General features: G+C 39.7%; 1 protein-coding gene across 2 annotated transcripts in view; it reads left to right on the top strand.

The window, feature by feature from the left end:
• alpha-Man-Ib (alpha-Mannosidase class I b) overlaps nt 1-18,477 on the top strand; it is a 130,765-nt gene that overhangs the window by 50,414 nt on the left and 61,874 nt on the right. For both annotated transcript variants that reach the window (XM_067156076.2, XM_067156075.2), the window contains exon 7: nt 6,974-7,161. In XM_067156076.2, coding sequence (XP_067012177.1) covers nt 6,974-7,161 — 188 coding nt within the window. The remainder of the gene's footprint in view (nt 1-6,973; nt 7,162-18,477) is intronic.

The following is an 18,477-nucleotide window of genomic DNA, read 5'->3' as shown; positions in this document are numbered from 1 at the left end:
CGATATAGCAAAGTACAGGCTACTATTCCCTGAAAGCACTGCTCGTCACACAGTCTGTTATGCACGTACTTATGGTGATATAATTTATACTACTCTCTTGCAGTGTAATTACTTTACGTCACTGATATTCATAAATGACAAACACTGTCCTATGTTAACTATTTCTAGTCCCTGATGCTTGAGCGCGATCACATTTTACAAACACTGGCGGATGCTCGCGCCCTTAAATGACTGTACGTCCGTAGAATTCTAAGTTAGCGGCGACCAACAGTTCAGCTCCCGATATTCAATTCACGTGTGCTGGCGACCGTCAATTCAGCTCCAACGATTCAAGACAAGTGTTCACTACAAGTGTGCTGGCGAGGATCCCTTGCCCCGTATATATGGATGAAGCCTTTTTCCCGCGGATTCGTTGACGTCCTACCCCTTAGGGAGGGGGTGGATTTTTAATATCGGTACTTGCACTCCGAATTGGAAGTTAAAATTTACACCAAATCAATCCACTCCGCTAGCATATCTGCTGGATTAAATATGAACTCCTGGTGATCACAGATTTAGGAGATATGGGTGGATTTAGCTCCTCACATTTCGCGCCTTCGTAAGCGTCTCTGACAACGTGGTCTTCGTCCAGCCAATGAGATTCAAGCTGTCTGGTTTCCAAGAAATCCAGCCTTCAATTTATTTAATTTGCCAATAAGTATTGATTATTTTTCCATGCGCGACATCTAATAAATTCATTACATTCATCCGTGTACTCATAATAATTTATTACTGATTACTTTTGTAGTTACGAAAATATCTCGTCCATCATTCCTTAAGATGGTATCACTGAGTCTCCCATCAAATTTTTACTATTGGCCGGCAAGCGGTCACGTGATTTAAATCTCCACCTGCTCGAACTTAGGCTAGCGAAAGTACACGTAGCCGCTGTAATTTTCCACGAGGTCACGGAATTTCCGTCCTGCCAAAAATATCCCAAGGTATTACTCATGTGGTGAGTTTCCTTTGTATGACTCTCCCCCTTCCTCTTTCTGACCAAGACTTATTTGTGGACTCTGTATTTCCTTGTACGCCAACTAATGATATTCCCTGCTGTGAAGTAGCTAAAAGTTGTCGTTTTGAGCTAATCCGTCAGGCTCCAGTCTGTCGTCCTTCCTTCGCTCTGATTTCGACATTACATAAACGAAATATTTTCAACGTCCATTCTGTATTTCAATAAATGTACCATATATTATTTTACCGATCAAATCATGACTGACTATGGGCCTAAGTCACTCGGGTTCAATATTTCCAATCCAGCTGACTCCAACAGAAAATAATGGACATTTTCAGATGCGCCACATATATTTAAATGTGTAAGAAATCATTATCATGACAAAGGACAGGTTAATTATAATGGCAGTATTGTTTGTTAATCATTCTACAGGAAATTTTACGAATGTCACTCGTCTCCTGAATTTTCCGGATTGAAAGTTTGCTACAAACTGACCTCTGCCCACTTGGATCCTAATTCGTTTCAGCAAATGAATGTAAGACTGGCATTTCAACTATTCAGTAGATCAGTCGCTAATGGTATAGCATTCTATCTGGGTATTAAAACGCAGAGTTTAGAAGACAGTAAACAAACAGAAATTTTCACAAGCAATTTAAACTGATTGACGCATTAAATTCGGCTATTCCCACTCAAGCACTGCATAAAGGATCACAGGCACATGGAACTTTAATTAAATGTTCTCAGAGATACTCAAAATTCATTCGCTTCACAAAGGACACTGGATTCTTCAAGAGTTACTGTGGAAAGTACTTTAGAAGTGTCTGAATATTTGTGGGAACACAATTATAGCTACGTTTTGACAGGAAAATTTAATCAAGATCCCCTAGAACGTCATTTCGGTATCCTGCGATCACTAAGTTGTGATGATCATCCGTCCACCATTGACTTTCTACATTTACACACGTTGCAGTCTACTTACGTACCGACTAAACTTACCTTTTCGTCTGGTGGAAACTGTGAGTACAGAGCTGAATTCCCATTGACGTCTTTTGTTAATCAAATGCGTATTCTTACAAGAGAAATTGAGAGTAAAAATCGTGCAGTGAAGACACAAGCTGTAAATGAAATCAGGGAAAAGATTGTGAACATCGAAAATGACATTCAATACCAGACTGGGAAAACAGTTTACCTGAGTTAAGTGGGCGGAATTGTAGCAAAGAGTACTTAGTGTATCATTTAGCCGGATACATAGTGCAGAATATTTCAAAGTGATTCGGTGTGATTTATGTCGTCGTTTCCATTTCGGCAAACCGACTGATAATGTACCTACTTCCCTAACACTAATTAAAGATTACGGCTCAATGCATAGCACCACATATCTCACGTATATGTCGGAACGTGTTTATAATGTGTTGTTGCGAATGGAAAATGTTGTTGCGGAAAAGCTGTCGTGTACGGAGAGTTTATGGGGTGATATTTTCTTAGAGTGCTTGGATAAATTAGATGTTATTCAAGTGAAGTCATCACATTTGGGGTGCTGGAAAGATCATGTGGTGTGTTTGCTACCAAAACTCGTATTTCACTACTTGAAATGTCGATTCTTCTTCCGCACGAAGGAGATAAGAAGAAAGCTGGTTACTTCGAAGGCAGCAAAATCATCCAGGAAATATTCCAAAGTGTCCAGCAGATGAAATCATTTTCAAATGTAAATTGCATGCTTGGGTTTCTTAGTAGACTTTGAAGTAGTAGTCCCGATAATGCCTCTGTTATCCTCATGCTCAGTCATCACTGCGGATGACAGTGCCATCTGTGCGGCAGTCCACGGTAACTCGTGAAGATGTCGCACTTCCTCTTCGATACGCTATGGTACCAGGTTAATTCCTGGCAGCAAAAACGGGCAGGCTTAGAACTAACCACTCTACCCCACCAAGGCCCCGAGATTATGAATAGTGGAAGCCTACTTTCTCCCCTCCAAGGGTCTTCATGGCCTCTACTTTGCTTCCTCTCCCCCCACCCCCCTGCTTTAATTACCCAATCCTCCTTAATACTTAAATGTCCTCTTATAACCTTATCATCATCATCATCATCATCATCATCTTTATCCTTATCCTTTTACAGTTGCAGTTTCCCAGGTACTGTTGGCGAGCCTCTTCCACTCTCCTCGTTACATGCCCAAATCACCTCAATCTGGACATGCTGACCTGATGTAACAATGATGTCTTAATCCCAGCTTCCTTTCTAACCATGTCATTCCCTAACTTGTCCTGTTTGTTTTTTGAATTGTGGACTTCAGAAACTTCATCTCAGATGCCTGCAACTTTGATGAGTCCTCCTTAGTGAGGGTGCAGGTTTCGATACCACAAGTTAAGATTTCTCCTCTTTTACGCATTGAATCTACCAATACTTTGCACTTTTTCTTCAGTTTCTTTGTCATGGTACTACACATTAACTAGGTTACAGAGAAGCTTTTCTTTGTTTGAACAGTCCATTTCTCTCAGCCTGTCTTAGCATATACCCCAGGCTCATTGTCCTAGATCATCATCATCATCGTAATCTTCTTCTTCTTCTTCTTCTTCCATAGTCTGTTTCAATCAACTGCTGGATATAGGCCTCTTCCATATCCTTCTTTCGTCTTCAGTCTTGAGCCACTTGGAACCAGCGTGTTCCAGCCAGCAGCATTATGTCATCGAGCCATCTCATCTGGGGTCTTCCTATGCCTCCCTTGAGTTCCCATGGTCTGCAGTGAACAATCATAGAGGTCCACCTGTTGTAGTCTTGTCGAGCTATGTGTCCTACCCATTGCCATTTTAGTCTTGCTACTCTCCCCAGGATGTCTGTTACATTTGTTCTTCTCCTGATGTCCTCTGAACGGATCTTATCCCTAAGACTGATCCAGAGCATCTGTTGCTCCATGGCTCATGTTCGAGCCTATATGTTAGGCCCCTTTAAACACCACATGTATGTCTCACAGGTTATCGATCGGATACTTGTCAGGTGTGTTCCATGACCAATCCAATACTGAATCCTAGATTCTTCAATGAATTTCTTCATCTTTCTGGAAACATGACAGCTGGTACGGTCATGCTAAAAAAAGCCAGCCCCTCCAGGGCATAGCTCAGCCAATGCTTTCCTCCACAGTATTTCTATATATTTATCACTCTTCATCATCCCTTTGCAGGGGAACAAGGAAACAACACCATTATAAGAAAAAATACTCCCCAGGGCATTTTCTTGCCTGGATATTTCACTGTCTGATGTATGCGTCTGTGGGAGAGCTTATGCTACACAAAAAACTGAGATTCGTCGGAGAAAGTAACCTGTCGCCACTCCTGAAGACTCCATTTTTTTGTACTACCCCCCTTCAGTCGTTTCATCATCAGCTTTGGTGTTAAAAGATGTTTCTTTACAGGTCTCCGGCATTTTTGGCTTGCATCTAAAAGCCTACGCCACACTGTGGAATTGCATATTTCCGTACCAACTGTAGCAAGGTCCTTCTGCATGTCAAAACTGTTTCTCCTTGGATAAATCTTACTTCTTCTGACAAGATATTGCATAGTCTCTCGCGCTTGTGGCTCTTTGTCTTTCACAACGCCCTTTCCTCTTAGGGCTTGCCGTCATTGTTATTTTATTGTCGGCACCAAGACTCACCTGACACTTTTCAGCAATCTATCTTTGTGTCATTGAGGCGTTTTCATGCTGAACTACAATAACCGATCACATCCTGAGTGTGCTATCCATCTTAGAACACAGCCAGTGTTGCCAACAGTGTAAGAGTGAAATCCACTGTGCCAATTCTGCTAGATTTTTCAACAATTGTTTTTTCAATTTAATTTAATAATAAATAAATAAAATGAGTAATGTTGCATATTAGTTTCCCGAGTTGGAACGAAACTCAATAGGGCATAGAATTGGGATGATGGCAGTAGCACCATCATCATCATCATTTTCATTTCCCTTTGTCAAGCTCTTGCCAGGTCGGAGTGTTGATGGTACTTCTCCATCATTGCCTCTTCCTCCACCACCCTTCCTTAGTAATTGTATTCCAGTCCAGTCTTCTTTTTGTTATACTGTTCTTGACAGAGTATATCCATTTTGCTCTGGGCCTCCCTCTTGTTCTCTTTCTCTCTATCTTAGCTTCCAATACTCACATAGGATACCAGTAAGAGACCGCAATTTCATCCAACCAACACTAATGCGGTGCTTGACATCTGCATCAATATTACCTTCAGATGTGATGACTGATCCAAGATACTTGAACGTATGTCATCATCAGTGGTTCTCCAGCAAGGAAGGCAGTCTTGTGTGTGCCCGCTTGCTGGGCTGCGCAAAGTTCAAGAACATTCTTGTTGTTGTTGTTGTATCTTATGGCTAGCCTGGATTTCAGTCCATCAGCTTTCTTGCGTTCCAGTATAGTTGAATAAGATTTCTTGAAGTTCTGGCTGTCACATCAAGTTTGTTGCAATGTAGTAGGTGTTCCTTATCCATTTTGCTTCCAGGGTCATGGCAAAGTGTGCATTTTTCGGATCTTAGGATGTTGATTCATTTCAGATGAGCTGCAAGACAGTCATGGCCAATGTTAAATCTGAAAGAAGGCTACAACTTCTCTTCTTGGTTTTATTTTATACATTAAGCCTTGAGCAGGCCCCTTCGTGCTATTCGATAGGAGAAGAACATATATTTTGTTAATTTAATTTAATAACTGTGCTCAATTTCAGAAAAGTGATAGCCTGTTGTCACACTGGAGAAAATATGTTTGCCGCTGCAATATGCTTTTTGCTTTTACAGTGATTTTTAAGTAACTAGAGTATATTATGATTGTTAAGTCATTGAAGTCTAAACAGTCTGACACTGTGGTTAGGCAGTTTGAGTCCCGTTGGTCGAAAAAATTTACCATCAGAATATTGGCCTGCGGAGTAGGGGAGGTGGTGGTATACAATTTCTGATCAAAAGCCTGGATTAAATTCCAAACCTCTCTGCAGTGCTCATATGGAGTGAAGGCATTTGGCACTGTTGATCGTGATTCATACATCAGATGCAGACGTTAAGCCTTGAGCAGACCCCTTGGTGCTATTCGATGGAAGAAGGCTATGTGCTGGCACTGGGTTTCACCCTCTCCCTTCCTACTATCATATATCACGCTATTCATTTCATCTCATTAACTCCTCTGATGATGTGGACATCAGGACCTTTGATCTCTGACTTTTTTTAACACGTCCCACTGTCAGAGGTACTGAGGCAGGAATTTGAATTTATTGGCAGGCTTTTGTGAACCTTTGCACAACAGTTCAATTTTTCATAAAGGACAGCATATGTTACTGTGCATGACAGCTTGGGAATTTGTAAAATCAGTACTTGCTGGGTGCCGAAGCACCTGTCAGAAGGTCCAAAGGATGATGCATTATGCTTATGAAGTTCATGACTTTCTGGAACTGGGGATGAATCCTTGCCAAACTATTCATACCATTCATACCCGAAACAAAGCAGTCAAGTATGGTTTGGAAACTTTCAGACTCTCCTTCACCAAGGAAATTCAAGATCACCCTATCGGCGAAACAAAATGAGAATACTCGCCCTCACATTGTGCATTGTGTACAAATTGAGGGGTATGATTTGAAGGTACTCGGCCATCCACCTTACAGTCCAGATCTTAGACCATCTTAACGTTCACCTCGTCAGACCACTTAAGAAATTCCTTCAGTTTGGTTAAAGTGAAATAATTCACGCACAAGTGGCTATACTCCCAGGAAACAGAATTTTAGGAGGGGGGCTATATTCAGTTTGTTGTCATGATCAGAGAAAAGTCTATAGAGATTGGCTTATTTGTAGAAAAATAGGTACAACCTATGTTGTTTTGTGCATAATTTTTTGTTTTGTTTTTCCTTTTCATTAAACATTTCGTGAAAAATGTTTCCTGTTACTTTTTGATCCATCCTGATATATTTCTTTGCTAAAGATTTAATATTCAACATCCTTGCGTAGGAGGCTGCATCCAAGGTGTCGCTGCACATCCACAACTTACCAAAGACTAATGGTCTGGTGCCCATCTTCATCAACGCCTACACCGGCCAGTTCCGCTCTTACGCCACTATCACGATGGGAGCCCGGGGGGACAGCTACTATGAGTACCTTCTTAAACAGTGGATCCAGACTGGACGTACATTAGATTAGTGAGTAAATGTTCCCAGGATACTGATTTGTCACTGACACATTTGTTTGTTAACAGTGTAGAATTAAATAACCATTGTTCATTTCTTTTAAACACATACAGTATTTACTCCAAAAATGTCTATAAAGAGAAATAACCTGCTTAATATACAGGGTGACCCAATTGTATGTTAACATTTGACGAGGCAATACTTCACAGAATATTGGTGGTAGAGAGGTAATAATTGGCACAGATGATTGGCATGACATGGAGATTTATTGACACCAAAATAAAGTACAAAAAATGACCAACAGATGGCGCTGAACAGCAACACGTCAGGTACAAATGGCCACACGTGCTTAACCTGACATGGGGGTTTTATTGACACCAAAATAAAGTACACACCAACAGATGGCGCTGGACAGCAACATGTCGGGTACTAATGGCCACACATACTTGACATAACATAGCGTTTTATTGACACCAACAATGAGTGCACAAACAGGCCAACAGATGGAGCTGGATAGCAACACTTCAGTGATGCCACATGAGACCCGTGTGCGATATAAAGGGAGCTGTCATGAGAGAGAGCGTCAGGTGCGCCTGCAATCGTCGCCTGTTTACATTACCAAAAAAAGGCACTGTTAGTGAAGCTTTATCTACTTTATTTTGGTGTCAATAAAACCCCACATCATGCCAATCGTGTGTCAGTTATTACCTCTCTACCTCCAATATTCCGTGAACTATTGTCTCGTCAAATGTTAACGAACTTTTGGGTCACCCTGTATTTGGTTTCATTTTCTGCCTTCTATTTTATAACTATAAAATATCCATAGAATGTGTGTGATAATTAATTAGCTTAAAAGTACAATATGGGATTTATGACTTCAGAGTTTCGTTGCATTCATAAAGTCATTTCTTCAGTGAATTTCATCTGTATAGATATTAACCCTTCGATTCTGACATAGGCTAAATGTACATTCACCGAGCTCGATAGCTGCAGTTGCTTAAGTGCAGCCAGCATCCAATATTCGGGAGATAGTGGGTTCGAACCCCACTGTTGGCAGCTCTGAAGATGGTTTTCCGTGGTTTCCCATTTTCACACCAGGCAAATGCTGGGACTGTACCTCAATTAAGGCCATGGCCGCTTCCTTCCCACTCCTAGCCCTTTCCTGTCCCATCATCGCCATAAGACCTATCTGTGTCAGTGCGACGTAAAGACAATAGCAGAAGAAATGTACATTGGGCAATAGAAACTGTTCGTCGCCATAAGACCTATCTGTGTCGGTGCGACGTAAAGCCCCTAGCAAAAAAAAAAAAATAGAAACTGTGCTGAAAAGTTAGTAAAAAAACTAAAAAACAGCTCACAATTTTAGAAAATCTGTTTTTTAGGAAGTTTGTAACGTAAAAAGTGTTCAGAAGAATTAATTCATTCATCAGTAACTCGCCTGATGGGCATGAGTGTTAAGGCATCAAGGTTTTATTGTCTGTCACCGTGATTAGCTGGTTCTTGTCCTGATGGTGAAAAAAATGTCACCATTTCCAAGGCCTTGACGAATCATACTTCATCAAAGAGGCTAGTTCAATTGGCTCACCATACCCAAAGATATTTGAGAGCTACTTCTACTAGTTTATCACGGTGCTCTAGTACAGACTCCTCTGGCAGCTGCCCCTAACCTGGGAACAGACAGTACTTGATATGGTTCCTGTGTCATTCACTACATTGAGTAGTCTTATGGTGATGATGGGATAGAGAAACGCTAGGAATGGGGAAGGAAGCAACCATGGCGTTGAAAGAGCTCATTCTTGATAAGAGAACTCATCTGCCCGAAGTCGCTGGTCGCCTTAGAGGGTTGGTTTATTTACCCCTGTCCAACATGGTGTTGAAACGCTGACTGTATGGTCAACCCACGGCCAACTCGAAGTTCCGGCCTGCTACACATGACAGTTCCATAGTGATGACGTCAGTTTTCTAGTGCAGCGATATGTACTATCCGCACACTTTATCTTGGTGCATTTACATCCTAGTGCTGAATCGGTCGACCTCGGCGATCTTGGAGATTCATACTGGCAACCTCTGAAACACAAACTATGAATCGCTTAAGCATCGTTGTGCGACATCTGGCGTAAACTTTACGTACTGGTACTGTTGTTGTTTACACATCAAAGTCAAAGTATAGAATTCATGCTAGGAACAAGATTCGCATCGAGAGATATGTTTTATAATGTTATATAATGTGTATGTGACATAGTTGTTGGCTTAAGATGATAACGGTTTAGAAATTTCATATCGATCGATCATCTTCTCGATTCAATTCAGATTTCATTTTCATTCAGTTGGCAGCACCAGGCAGCACTATCGATACCGGGACAGCTCCCTCCTTACTCCTCACCCCGTACACAAATGCATCAAGATAAAGTGTGCGGACAGTAGGCACGAGTCTTGTTTACATGGTGGTTTCGTAGCACGTTGTTATTTCAACGTTATTAGAGGTGTTCGTGTTTAAAAGTCATAACTGTATAAAAACGCATCAGTAAAGGATGTATTTTCAGCAATAGTATGTGTTAAATACTATAGAATTCTAATTTGAGCAGCCTGATGTTAGGAAGTATTGCTAGGTTATGTGATAGGTTAAGTGTACCCACTGAGCTATTATGAATTGTCTAAAGTACTCTAAAGTTTATCATTTAATTATGATTATTACTATAATGTGTTAGTGTAGTGTATGCTCCTCTTTGCAAAATGGGGCGAACGTGTAGTGTGCCTGGATGTAGGCCTACATCCAATTACCGTTCAAATAAGGAGGTGGCTATCTCAACATTTGCGTTTCCTAGCTATAAGGAGAAGCGAGCTAAATGGATTCATGCTATACACCGATCTAATTCTGAACTCAGTAAATATTCCTGTGTCTGTATTAAACATTTTTCCTAAAATCACATAATTCGAGTTGATACTGCAAAACGACCAGATGGTTCCGTTTTAACTGTGCCTAGGGTAAAGCCAAAACTAACTGAAGATGCTATGCTAACTATATTTCCTGGGCAGCCATCATGTATGTCTCAACCAACACCCGCCAAACGAAAATCGCCAGAAGAAGGAGACAAGATATCAAATTATGGGGACTTTTTGGGTAAGTTAACATCCTTAAATGTACTTGAATTTTCCACCAAAACTGATGTCAGTAAAGTTTTGTTTTACAGGCTTCAAACCAAATTCATACTTGCTTAAGCTGTGCAGAGAGGGGTTGAAACAGCCTACAGATTTTGTTTTTCAAATTGCTGTGGAGGGCTACACTTTATTTCAGACCTTGATATCTGATTTTGAAGATGCCTTTTTGAACACCGGAAGTTACAGGGATGTTTTTACGTTGAAGAAACTGGCAATTACTGTGATAAGTGTGTGCGGTATAGAGTTCATTATTATTCTGTCCAACATCTGCCACATTTTCGGAAACATTTTTAGTAACAATTACTCAAAAATAATTAACAACACTGTGCGCACAAACAAGCGTAAAATAATAACATTTTAGAGACAACAGTTCGCCTGTTGAGCATCAAATGATTTGTTATGGAGGGCTACATGTTAATTCAGGCCTTGATATCTGATTCAAAGATGTATTTTTAAACGGTGGAAATCGTAGGGAACTTTCTTTCAATGATTTGATAATGAAAGTTGAAAAACCTGGTAATTTCTGTGACAAGTGTGGGTGTGAGCTGCAGAGTTAATGAGTGATGTGTCGAAGATCTATCATATCATGACACATATTTTTCCTGTCATTCATAAATAATTAATAGCATTATGTGCTCAAATAAGTGTAATATAAGGGCATTTTAGAGACAGCAAAAGTTTGCCGAGTGACCATCTTACTACTTTTCATATTGCGGAACACTACACATTAACTCAGACCTTGATACCTCATTCAGCAGTAACTGTAGGGATGTTTCTTTCAGTGTTTTTATAATGAAAGTTGAAAAACCTAGTAATTTCTGTGACAAGTATGGGTGTGAGCTGCAGAGTTAATGAGCGTTTTGTCCAAGATCTATAATATCATGGCAAATATTTTCCTGTCATTCATAAATAATTAATTAATAACACTATGTGCTCAAATAATTGTAATATAATGGCATTTTAGAAACAGCAACAGTTTGGCTAGTGACCATCATACTACTTTTTAAATTGTGGAAAGCTACACATTAACTCATACCTTGATATCTGATTCAAAGATATATTTTTAGACAGTGGAAATTCTAGGGATGTTTCTTTCAATGTTTGCAATGTTTTGATAATGAAAGTTAAAAAACCCGTGACAAGTGTGGGTGTGTGCTGCTGAGTTAATGAGTGTTCTGACCAATATCTGTCATATTTTGGAAAATACGTTTTTTAACTTATTCATGTACTCAGACAAGCATAAAAGAATTACATTGTTTTGAGAGAAAACCATTCGCCTATTCACCGTCATCGTACAGTCCACCGTACAGTAGACTTCAGTCGAACATTTTACAATATGTAATATATTACCTTGAGTGCATATATTTGTGTATTTGTATGTACACTTTTGAAGTCTTTCTTCGGTGTTTTGTGTTTATAGGCTTATTATTGCATTTTCTTTGTCAAATTATGATAAAAAGTATCGTATCAGCAATATAGGAATTACACGCGACGACGGAGAGAGGACACTATTCGCGTGACGTCTCAACTGTTGGTAGCAGGCCTCTATGTATCAAGATGGCCGTGATCAACCCCATTACCATAGTGGGCTAACCGGCCAGACTGGGTAATATCTACATATTGTTCTGCAGAAAAGATTTTAAAATTCATCTATGAACAAACAAACAATTGGTAATTAACCCTCTGAGTGTCAGCCAATCTTACAGACTCCCCTACATAAATTGCCCAGCTGTCTAGCTTTAACATCTTGGAAAATATGATTCATCTGCCATTTCCTTCTTAAAATTTCTTTTACGTCGCACCGACACAGATTAGTTGTAGGGCGATGATGGGACAGGAAAGGGCTAGGAATGGGAAGAAACTGACTGTGGCCTTAATTAAGGTACAACCCCAATGCGTAGTGTGAAAATGGGAAACCACATAAAGCAATCTTCAGGGCTGCCGGCAGTGGGGTTTGAATCCACTCTCTCCCGAATGCTAGCTCCTTTAAAAAATATATATCTTTTGAAGCTGAAGATTTATTTTCGAACTGAGTGAATTGGTTGGTTGCGTTTGACCTGGTGTAGGTCCCGTACGTCTGGAGGTGTGATGATAATTATGATGGCGTAGGGAGATGTTGAAACCTGATGTCAGCACGTAGTCTACTCTTGCCAAATAACACCAGTGAGAAGATCAAGGTTTAATGTCTCCATCTGATGGTCGGATCACTGTCAACAATGTCATATGCCCTCACTCCAAATGAACACTGTAGGAATAAAAACAGAGAACACAGGGTTTGTGAAGAAGAAAGGAGGAGAAATACTGACAAAACCGGAAGAGATAATGAACAGATGGAAAGAATATTTCGGTGAACTGCTAAATATGAGAAACCAGGCATGTGGAGAAAGTATCCAGGCAGCAGGAATAGTAGTAGTAGTAACGGAAAAGGAATCTGACATTACAGTGACAGAGGTGGAATGTGCAGTTAAAAAATTGAAGATGGTGAAAGCTGTGGAAATAGATGAAGTAGCCATAGAAATGATCAAAGCTGCAGGACCAGCAGGACTCGAGTAGACTTGTAGAATACTTAAGTGTGTATGGAACGAGAAAAAAGTGCCCAAGGATTGGGAAAAGGGTTTTATAATACCATATTCAAGAAAGGAGATAAAATGTGCAGTAACTACCAAGGAATCGCCATCACCTTGCATGTCGCCAAGAAAATTGGATAAAAGATGGAAAGTCAGTTACAAAAGGAACAATTTGGATTCAGAAGTGGAAGGTCAACAGTATTACAGTGGAACCTCGATTCTCCGTTATACCGGTGACCAAATTTCTAATATGCTTTTATTTTATTAGATTAGAGAATGAAAAACGATTTGTGTTCAATTGTAGTATACGAAAAAAACATACAACACAGGAAAACGGAAAATCCAGGAACAAATGAACCGCCGACAATTTGGCTAAACATCACAAAAATGAAATACGTATACTTATAATGTTGCAAACGCCCTTAAACCAAACCAAACTATAGCCCCAATGGGCCTTCTGCCTACCAAGCGACCGCTCTCGATCCGAAGGCCTGCAGATTTTGAGGTGATGCATTGTCAGTGTGACGTATCCTCTCGGCCGTTATTCCTCGCTCTGTAGACCCGGGTCACCATATCACCATTAAATAGCTCCTAAATTAAAGGTAATCGTAGAATGACTGACCCTGGAACCAATCCTGATTACCAGGTAAAAATGCCTGACCTGGCCAGTAATCAAACCCGGGCCCTCCGGGTGAGAGGCAGGTAAGTTAGACCGCGGGGCTGGCTTCAGATGTTAATTACCGGTACACAACTTAAAAATCTCAAAACTTTACATTCAGTTTTACCAGGGAAACTTCGTCAGTTTCCTCTGAAAACGTTGTCAAATTCCTTTGAAAACTTCCTTCAGTTCAGCAACTTTGATCAGCCAAACTCTTCGAAAAATTTAATACCCGTAATGCCAAGCCAAACTAAAATTGACCACAAGTAGTTTTTAATTCTCTAATCTAATAAAATAAAAGCACATTAGATACAAAAGCGTCCAACATGATGGCAAATTTTTTAAAAAATTTTTATCGTCCATTGTAATTTGGTCACCGGTATACTGTTCCTAGTCAGTTTATGGAAATCTTGTGCTGCATAAATTAGGCCTACATCGACTTTTAAAGGTTATGCTGAACTTGAGAACATGGTTTTGAATGTATCAATCCTCAAGTTCTCAAATGCATTATATTCAATTCTGCCCGTCACTAATCATAATCAAATTGGAAAGAGAAAAAATATCATTAACACTTCCGAAATTATGATTATTCGCGACCTTGAGCTCAGCTGGAAAGTGTGCTCGCTGTACAAGGCACGAGTGCGAAATGATACAAAGTTTTAAAATGTAATGTGCGCAAATAAAACTACTGCGGTTTTTATAATATTTTAACACCAAAACGTGAAATTCCCAGTCTTTTATTAGGACGAAAACAGTAATAGGCAATCCCAAAACCTCCCATGGCTTTACATATGTAAGGTGCAACATCTGTTCTGGTCTCGGTCACATAATCGTACCTATATGATAATATTAAAATACTAAATTTGTGTTACTTAAGAAGGAGCAGTTTCGATTCATGCCTGAAAGCCCAGTGACTGTACAGTGCCCTGACGAAAATGCTGAAAAACTTTTCAGTGATACACTCGAAAAAAATAAAAAAAATAAACATCTATCCCTGGACATAATGTAGACGTTTTGCAAGTGCGAACATTTGAGGAAACTTGTTCCATCTTCAAATAGAGCTGTCAAAATGTGTCCTCTCTCCTTCCAATTGTTGTGGGCACTCTCTTCTTTATGATTTCCGAGGATTCTGTAAATGAGACTACCCGAATGCGATACTAAGTTGATCCCTTATGCAAGTTCACCACCTATCGCTTTTCCAATACAGTACTTCCTCAAATTATCGCAATGACGGGACGTCAACACCAAGATCCCTAAGTATGCCACAGCCGTCCTTTTGTAAGATACAGTTTCTTGAAAAACGCGTGACCGAGGATTTAGCGTTGATGGGACTGAAATTTCTGGACGGTTGATCCGGGAAATCATTTCTTCGAGGAACGGATAATGCAGGATTTTTACAACGTGATTTAATTAGGATGCTCATGGGTCTACGTAATTTGAACAAATAATACAGGAAAACGTAGTTTCCAGGAACGTATAATCGAGGTTCTACTGTACTAATTTTCATTCTTAGACAAATTATGGAAAAGAGCTGGGAATATGGGAAGGATATAGTAACAACTTTTATAGACTAAGAAAAGGTATACGACAGTATTCCCAGAATAAAAGTTTGAGACAGCCTGACAGAACAGGGCATTGGCAAGGAATATCTAATCTGATAAAAGCAGTATATGACACTACTAGCTGATGTACCCGTGCTTCGCTACGGAATTCTACATTGTATACAGAATTGTAGGTTAGGTAGAGTACACGTGAGCAAGACTATTAAATTGCGTAGCTCTTAACGTTAACCTAAAAATGTGACTGAGAAATCACCAAACGTATTTTCTCAAATGAAGACTGCGTTAGGGAATTTTCATTGCAATGGTAGATCCGCTTGCCTACCATCAGTCGCAGTCAGGTTGGGGAATTGCATTATAATGGCAGACGCTCACTCTCCACCTGCCTTCTTACATCCTCAGAAAGACTGTCTTAGTGGTTTTCCCAACTGAAATGAACTTAGGTCATTACAATGATGTCAGTAGGAATGGCGCGAGTAAAAGCAATGATTTCACATGAAATACTTGATCAAATGAAAAACCACACATTTTCTCACTTTTAACGAACAGTACTACGCTGTCGATCTAACAGTCCAGAGTTGGGAATGACCAGCCCACAGACAGCCATGATCCGTGAACACTCTTAGTCTCTTTTGGGGGGGGGGGAGTTGAATAGTGGAGAGTCCCAAAGCAAAAACTATGTCCTTTTACTAATATGTTTCCTTGGAGTGCCCGATAAGTTGGAAAATCTGAATTCACTACACTGGTGGCGGAAAAATCTATCTGACTTGGAGGCTCCCCCAAGCCAGAGGAGAAACCCTCTCTTCACTGCTAATTTTGAATAAAATGAATGTAGAATTTAATAAAAGTGAAGAGGAAGAAGCTCTTTTTAAGAAACGGCTCTTTTCAGGGTTGAATTTTGAGTTATTTAGTGAATTGTGGTGCTATAATTTGGAATATTCCTAAATTGTAATTCTAGACCAGGTCATACTACTACTACTACTACTACTACTACTACTACTACTACTACTACTACGTGAGCCTCTGCCTTAAGAGTGCACACTGCTCATTCAAAACAGCACGTCAAAGTAGGGATCGAATAGCTGGAATACTATGATGAATCAGTGAGTTACGTACCAGCAGTACGGTATCAGAAAATGAATGAACCAGAGGAATGACATGCTAAAGAAGAAAGTTTTCTAACTCCCCAGCTATTTCCCGCCAGTCAGGCTGCTATACTCGGTACGCATTAGTTATCTCTATCGGAGTTGAGCGGCAGCATAAGAGACAAAGAACATCACCACAAACAATGGTCAATGTAATGTTACTGTTGATCAATGTTATGCGCTTTCAATATTGTAGGCCTTCACATACATTTAGTTTTCTTCCGACTCTGAAATACCATTCTTATCACAGTCGGTACGGTAAAATTGAATAAAGCATAAATGGTCGGAAATTGTATTCTCTGTAACTTTTGTTATGTAGTACTTTTCGATAGGGCCATTAACATAGGTATTTAAAAATTAAATTTTAGGCGCCTTCCCCTAAACTACAATTACATACAGGGCGAATAAAATTGTTTATAACTTAGACTGTAGTTTCTTATTCCCCGACTCTATATCCCAACCTTCATTAAATTGTTAACCCATTTTCTTGTGTGGCTCGGCGTTGATATGGATTTGGCAACAAAAATACAAATTCATGAGTAACTGTAATCATAGCCGGTACGGTAACAGTGTACGACTTAAATGATCGGAAATTTAATTCTATATAAATTTAGTTATATAGTATTTATTGATAGTACCACTAATAATATAAATATTTGAGAATTAAATTTTTTGGACTTCCCCTAAACTACCATTTCACTTAGCATGAATAAAATCATTTATAGACTAGGTTGTAGTGGCTCATCCCCTGACTTCACATACCAATATTCATTAAATTCTCTTTAGCCGTTCTTTCGTGATGTGTGTACATACAGACAGACAGAAATTACGAAAAAGTAAAACGTGCATTTCCTTGTTACTATGGACATGACCGATACTGAAATACCATTATTTTCAAATTCTGAGCAATGTACAGACAAAACTCTTATTTTATATATATAGACTAGCTAATGTACCCATGCTTTGCTACGGGTTTCTCAGAAAGACTGCCTTGTGGTTTTCCTAACTGAAGTCAACATAGGTGATTACAAAACCGTGAGTAGGAATGTAGCGATTAGAAGCAATGATATCTTATAAAATACTCGATCAAATGAAAAACCGCACATTTTCTCACTTTTAACGAACAGTACTACGGTGCTGATCTAACAGTCCAAAGTTCCAGAGATGGAATGACCAGGCCGCAGACAGCTGTGAACACTCGTCCGCCATTATTCCGTTAAATATGCACACTGCTCATTCCAGTCAGATCCTCAGAGTAGGGATCGAATAGCTCTAATACTATGGTGAACCAGTGTGTTACGTACCAGTAGTATCAGAAAATTTATGAACCAGAGGAATGGCATGCTAAAGAAGAGCTACTCCCCAGCTACTTCCCGCCAATATTCAGGCAGGCTGTTATACTCGGTACGATCGGCCAAGTTGGCCGTGCGGTTAGGGACGCGCAGCTGTGAGTTTTCATCCACGAGGTAGTGGGTTCGAAAACCACTGTCGACAGCCCTGAAGATGGTTTTTCGTACTTTCCCATTTTCACACCAGGCAAATGCTGGGGTTGTACCGTAATTAACGCCAGGACCGCTTCCTTTCCACTCCTAGCCCTTTCCTATCCCATCGTCACTATAATACCTATCTGTGTCGGTGCGACGTAAAGTAAATACTCAGTATACAACAGTAATCCCATCTATCGGACATGACTGGCAACAGAAGACACAAAGCACATCACAACAAACAATAGTCCATGTAATATTATTGTTGTTCATTGTTATGAGTTTTCTGTATTGTAGGCCTTCACATTTAGTTTTCTTTTGACTCTGTGATATTAGGGCATCTTACGAAATTATTTATAGTGTAGACTCTAGTTTCTTATTCCCCAACTCTATATACCGATTTTCATTAAATTCTGTTTACCCATTTTCTCATGGCTCGGCGTTGATATGGGCTTAACAACAAAAATCCAAATTCGTGAATATCTCTGTTATCGTAGCCGGTACGGTAAAAATGTATAGGACATAAATGATCGGAAATTTAATACTATATAACTTCAGTAATGTAGTATTTTACAAGTAACAACTCTCATTATTGTTCCGTATTGAAGATGACGTTAGGCATAGATATCAAGGATAATTAAATAAAAAACCACCTATTCAATACTTTCCACGTTTAATGTGGTTATTATCTACATGATTTTATGTAGACTCATTTGGTCAGGTACATGTTTCACCCATTATTTTGGGCATCTTCAG

The sequence above is a fragment of the Anabrus simplex genome, chromosome 12 (assembly GCF_040414725.1).
Source record: "Anabrus simplex isolate iqAnaSimp1 chromosome 12, ASM4041472v1, whole genome shotgun sequence".
NCBI classification, from domain to species: domain Eukaryota; kingdom Metazoa; phylum Arthropoda; class Insecta; order Orthoptera; family Tettigoniidae; genus Anabrus; species Anabrus simplex.
Note: the sequence above shows the minus strand (reverse complement) of the source record. Positions and strands in the feature narration are given on the sequence as shown.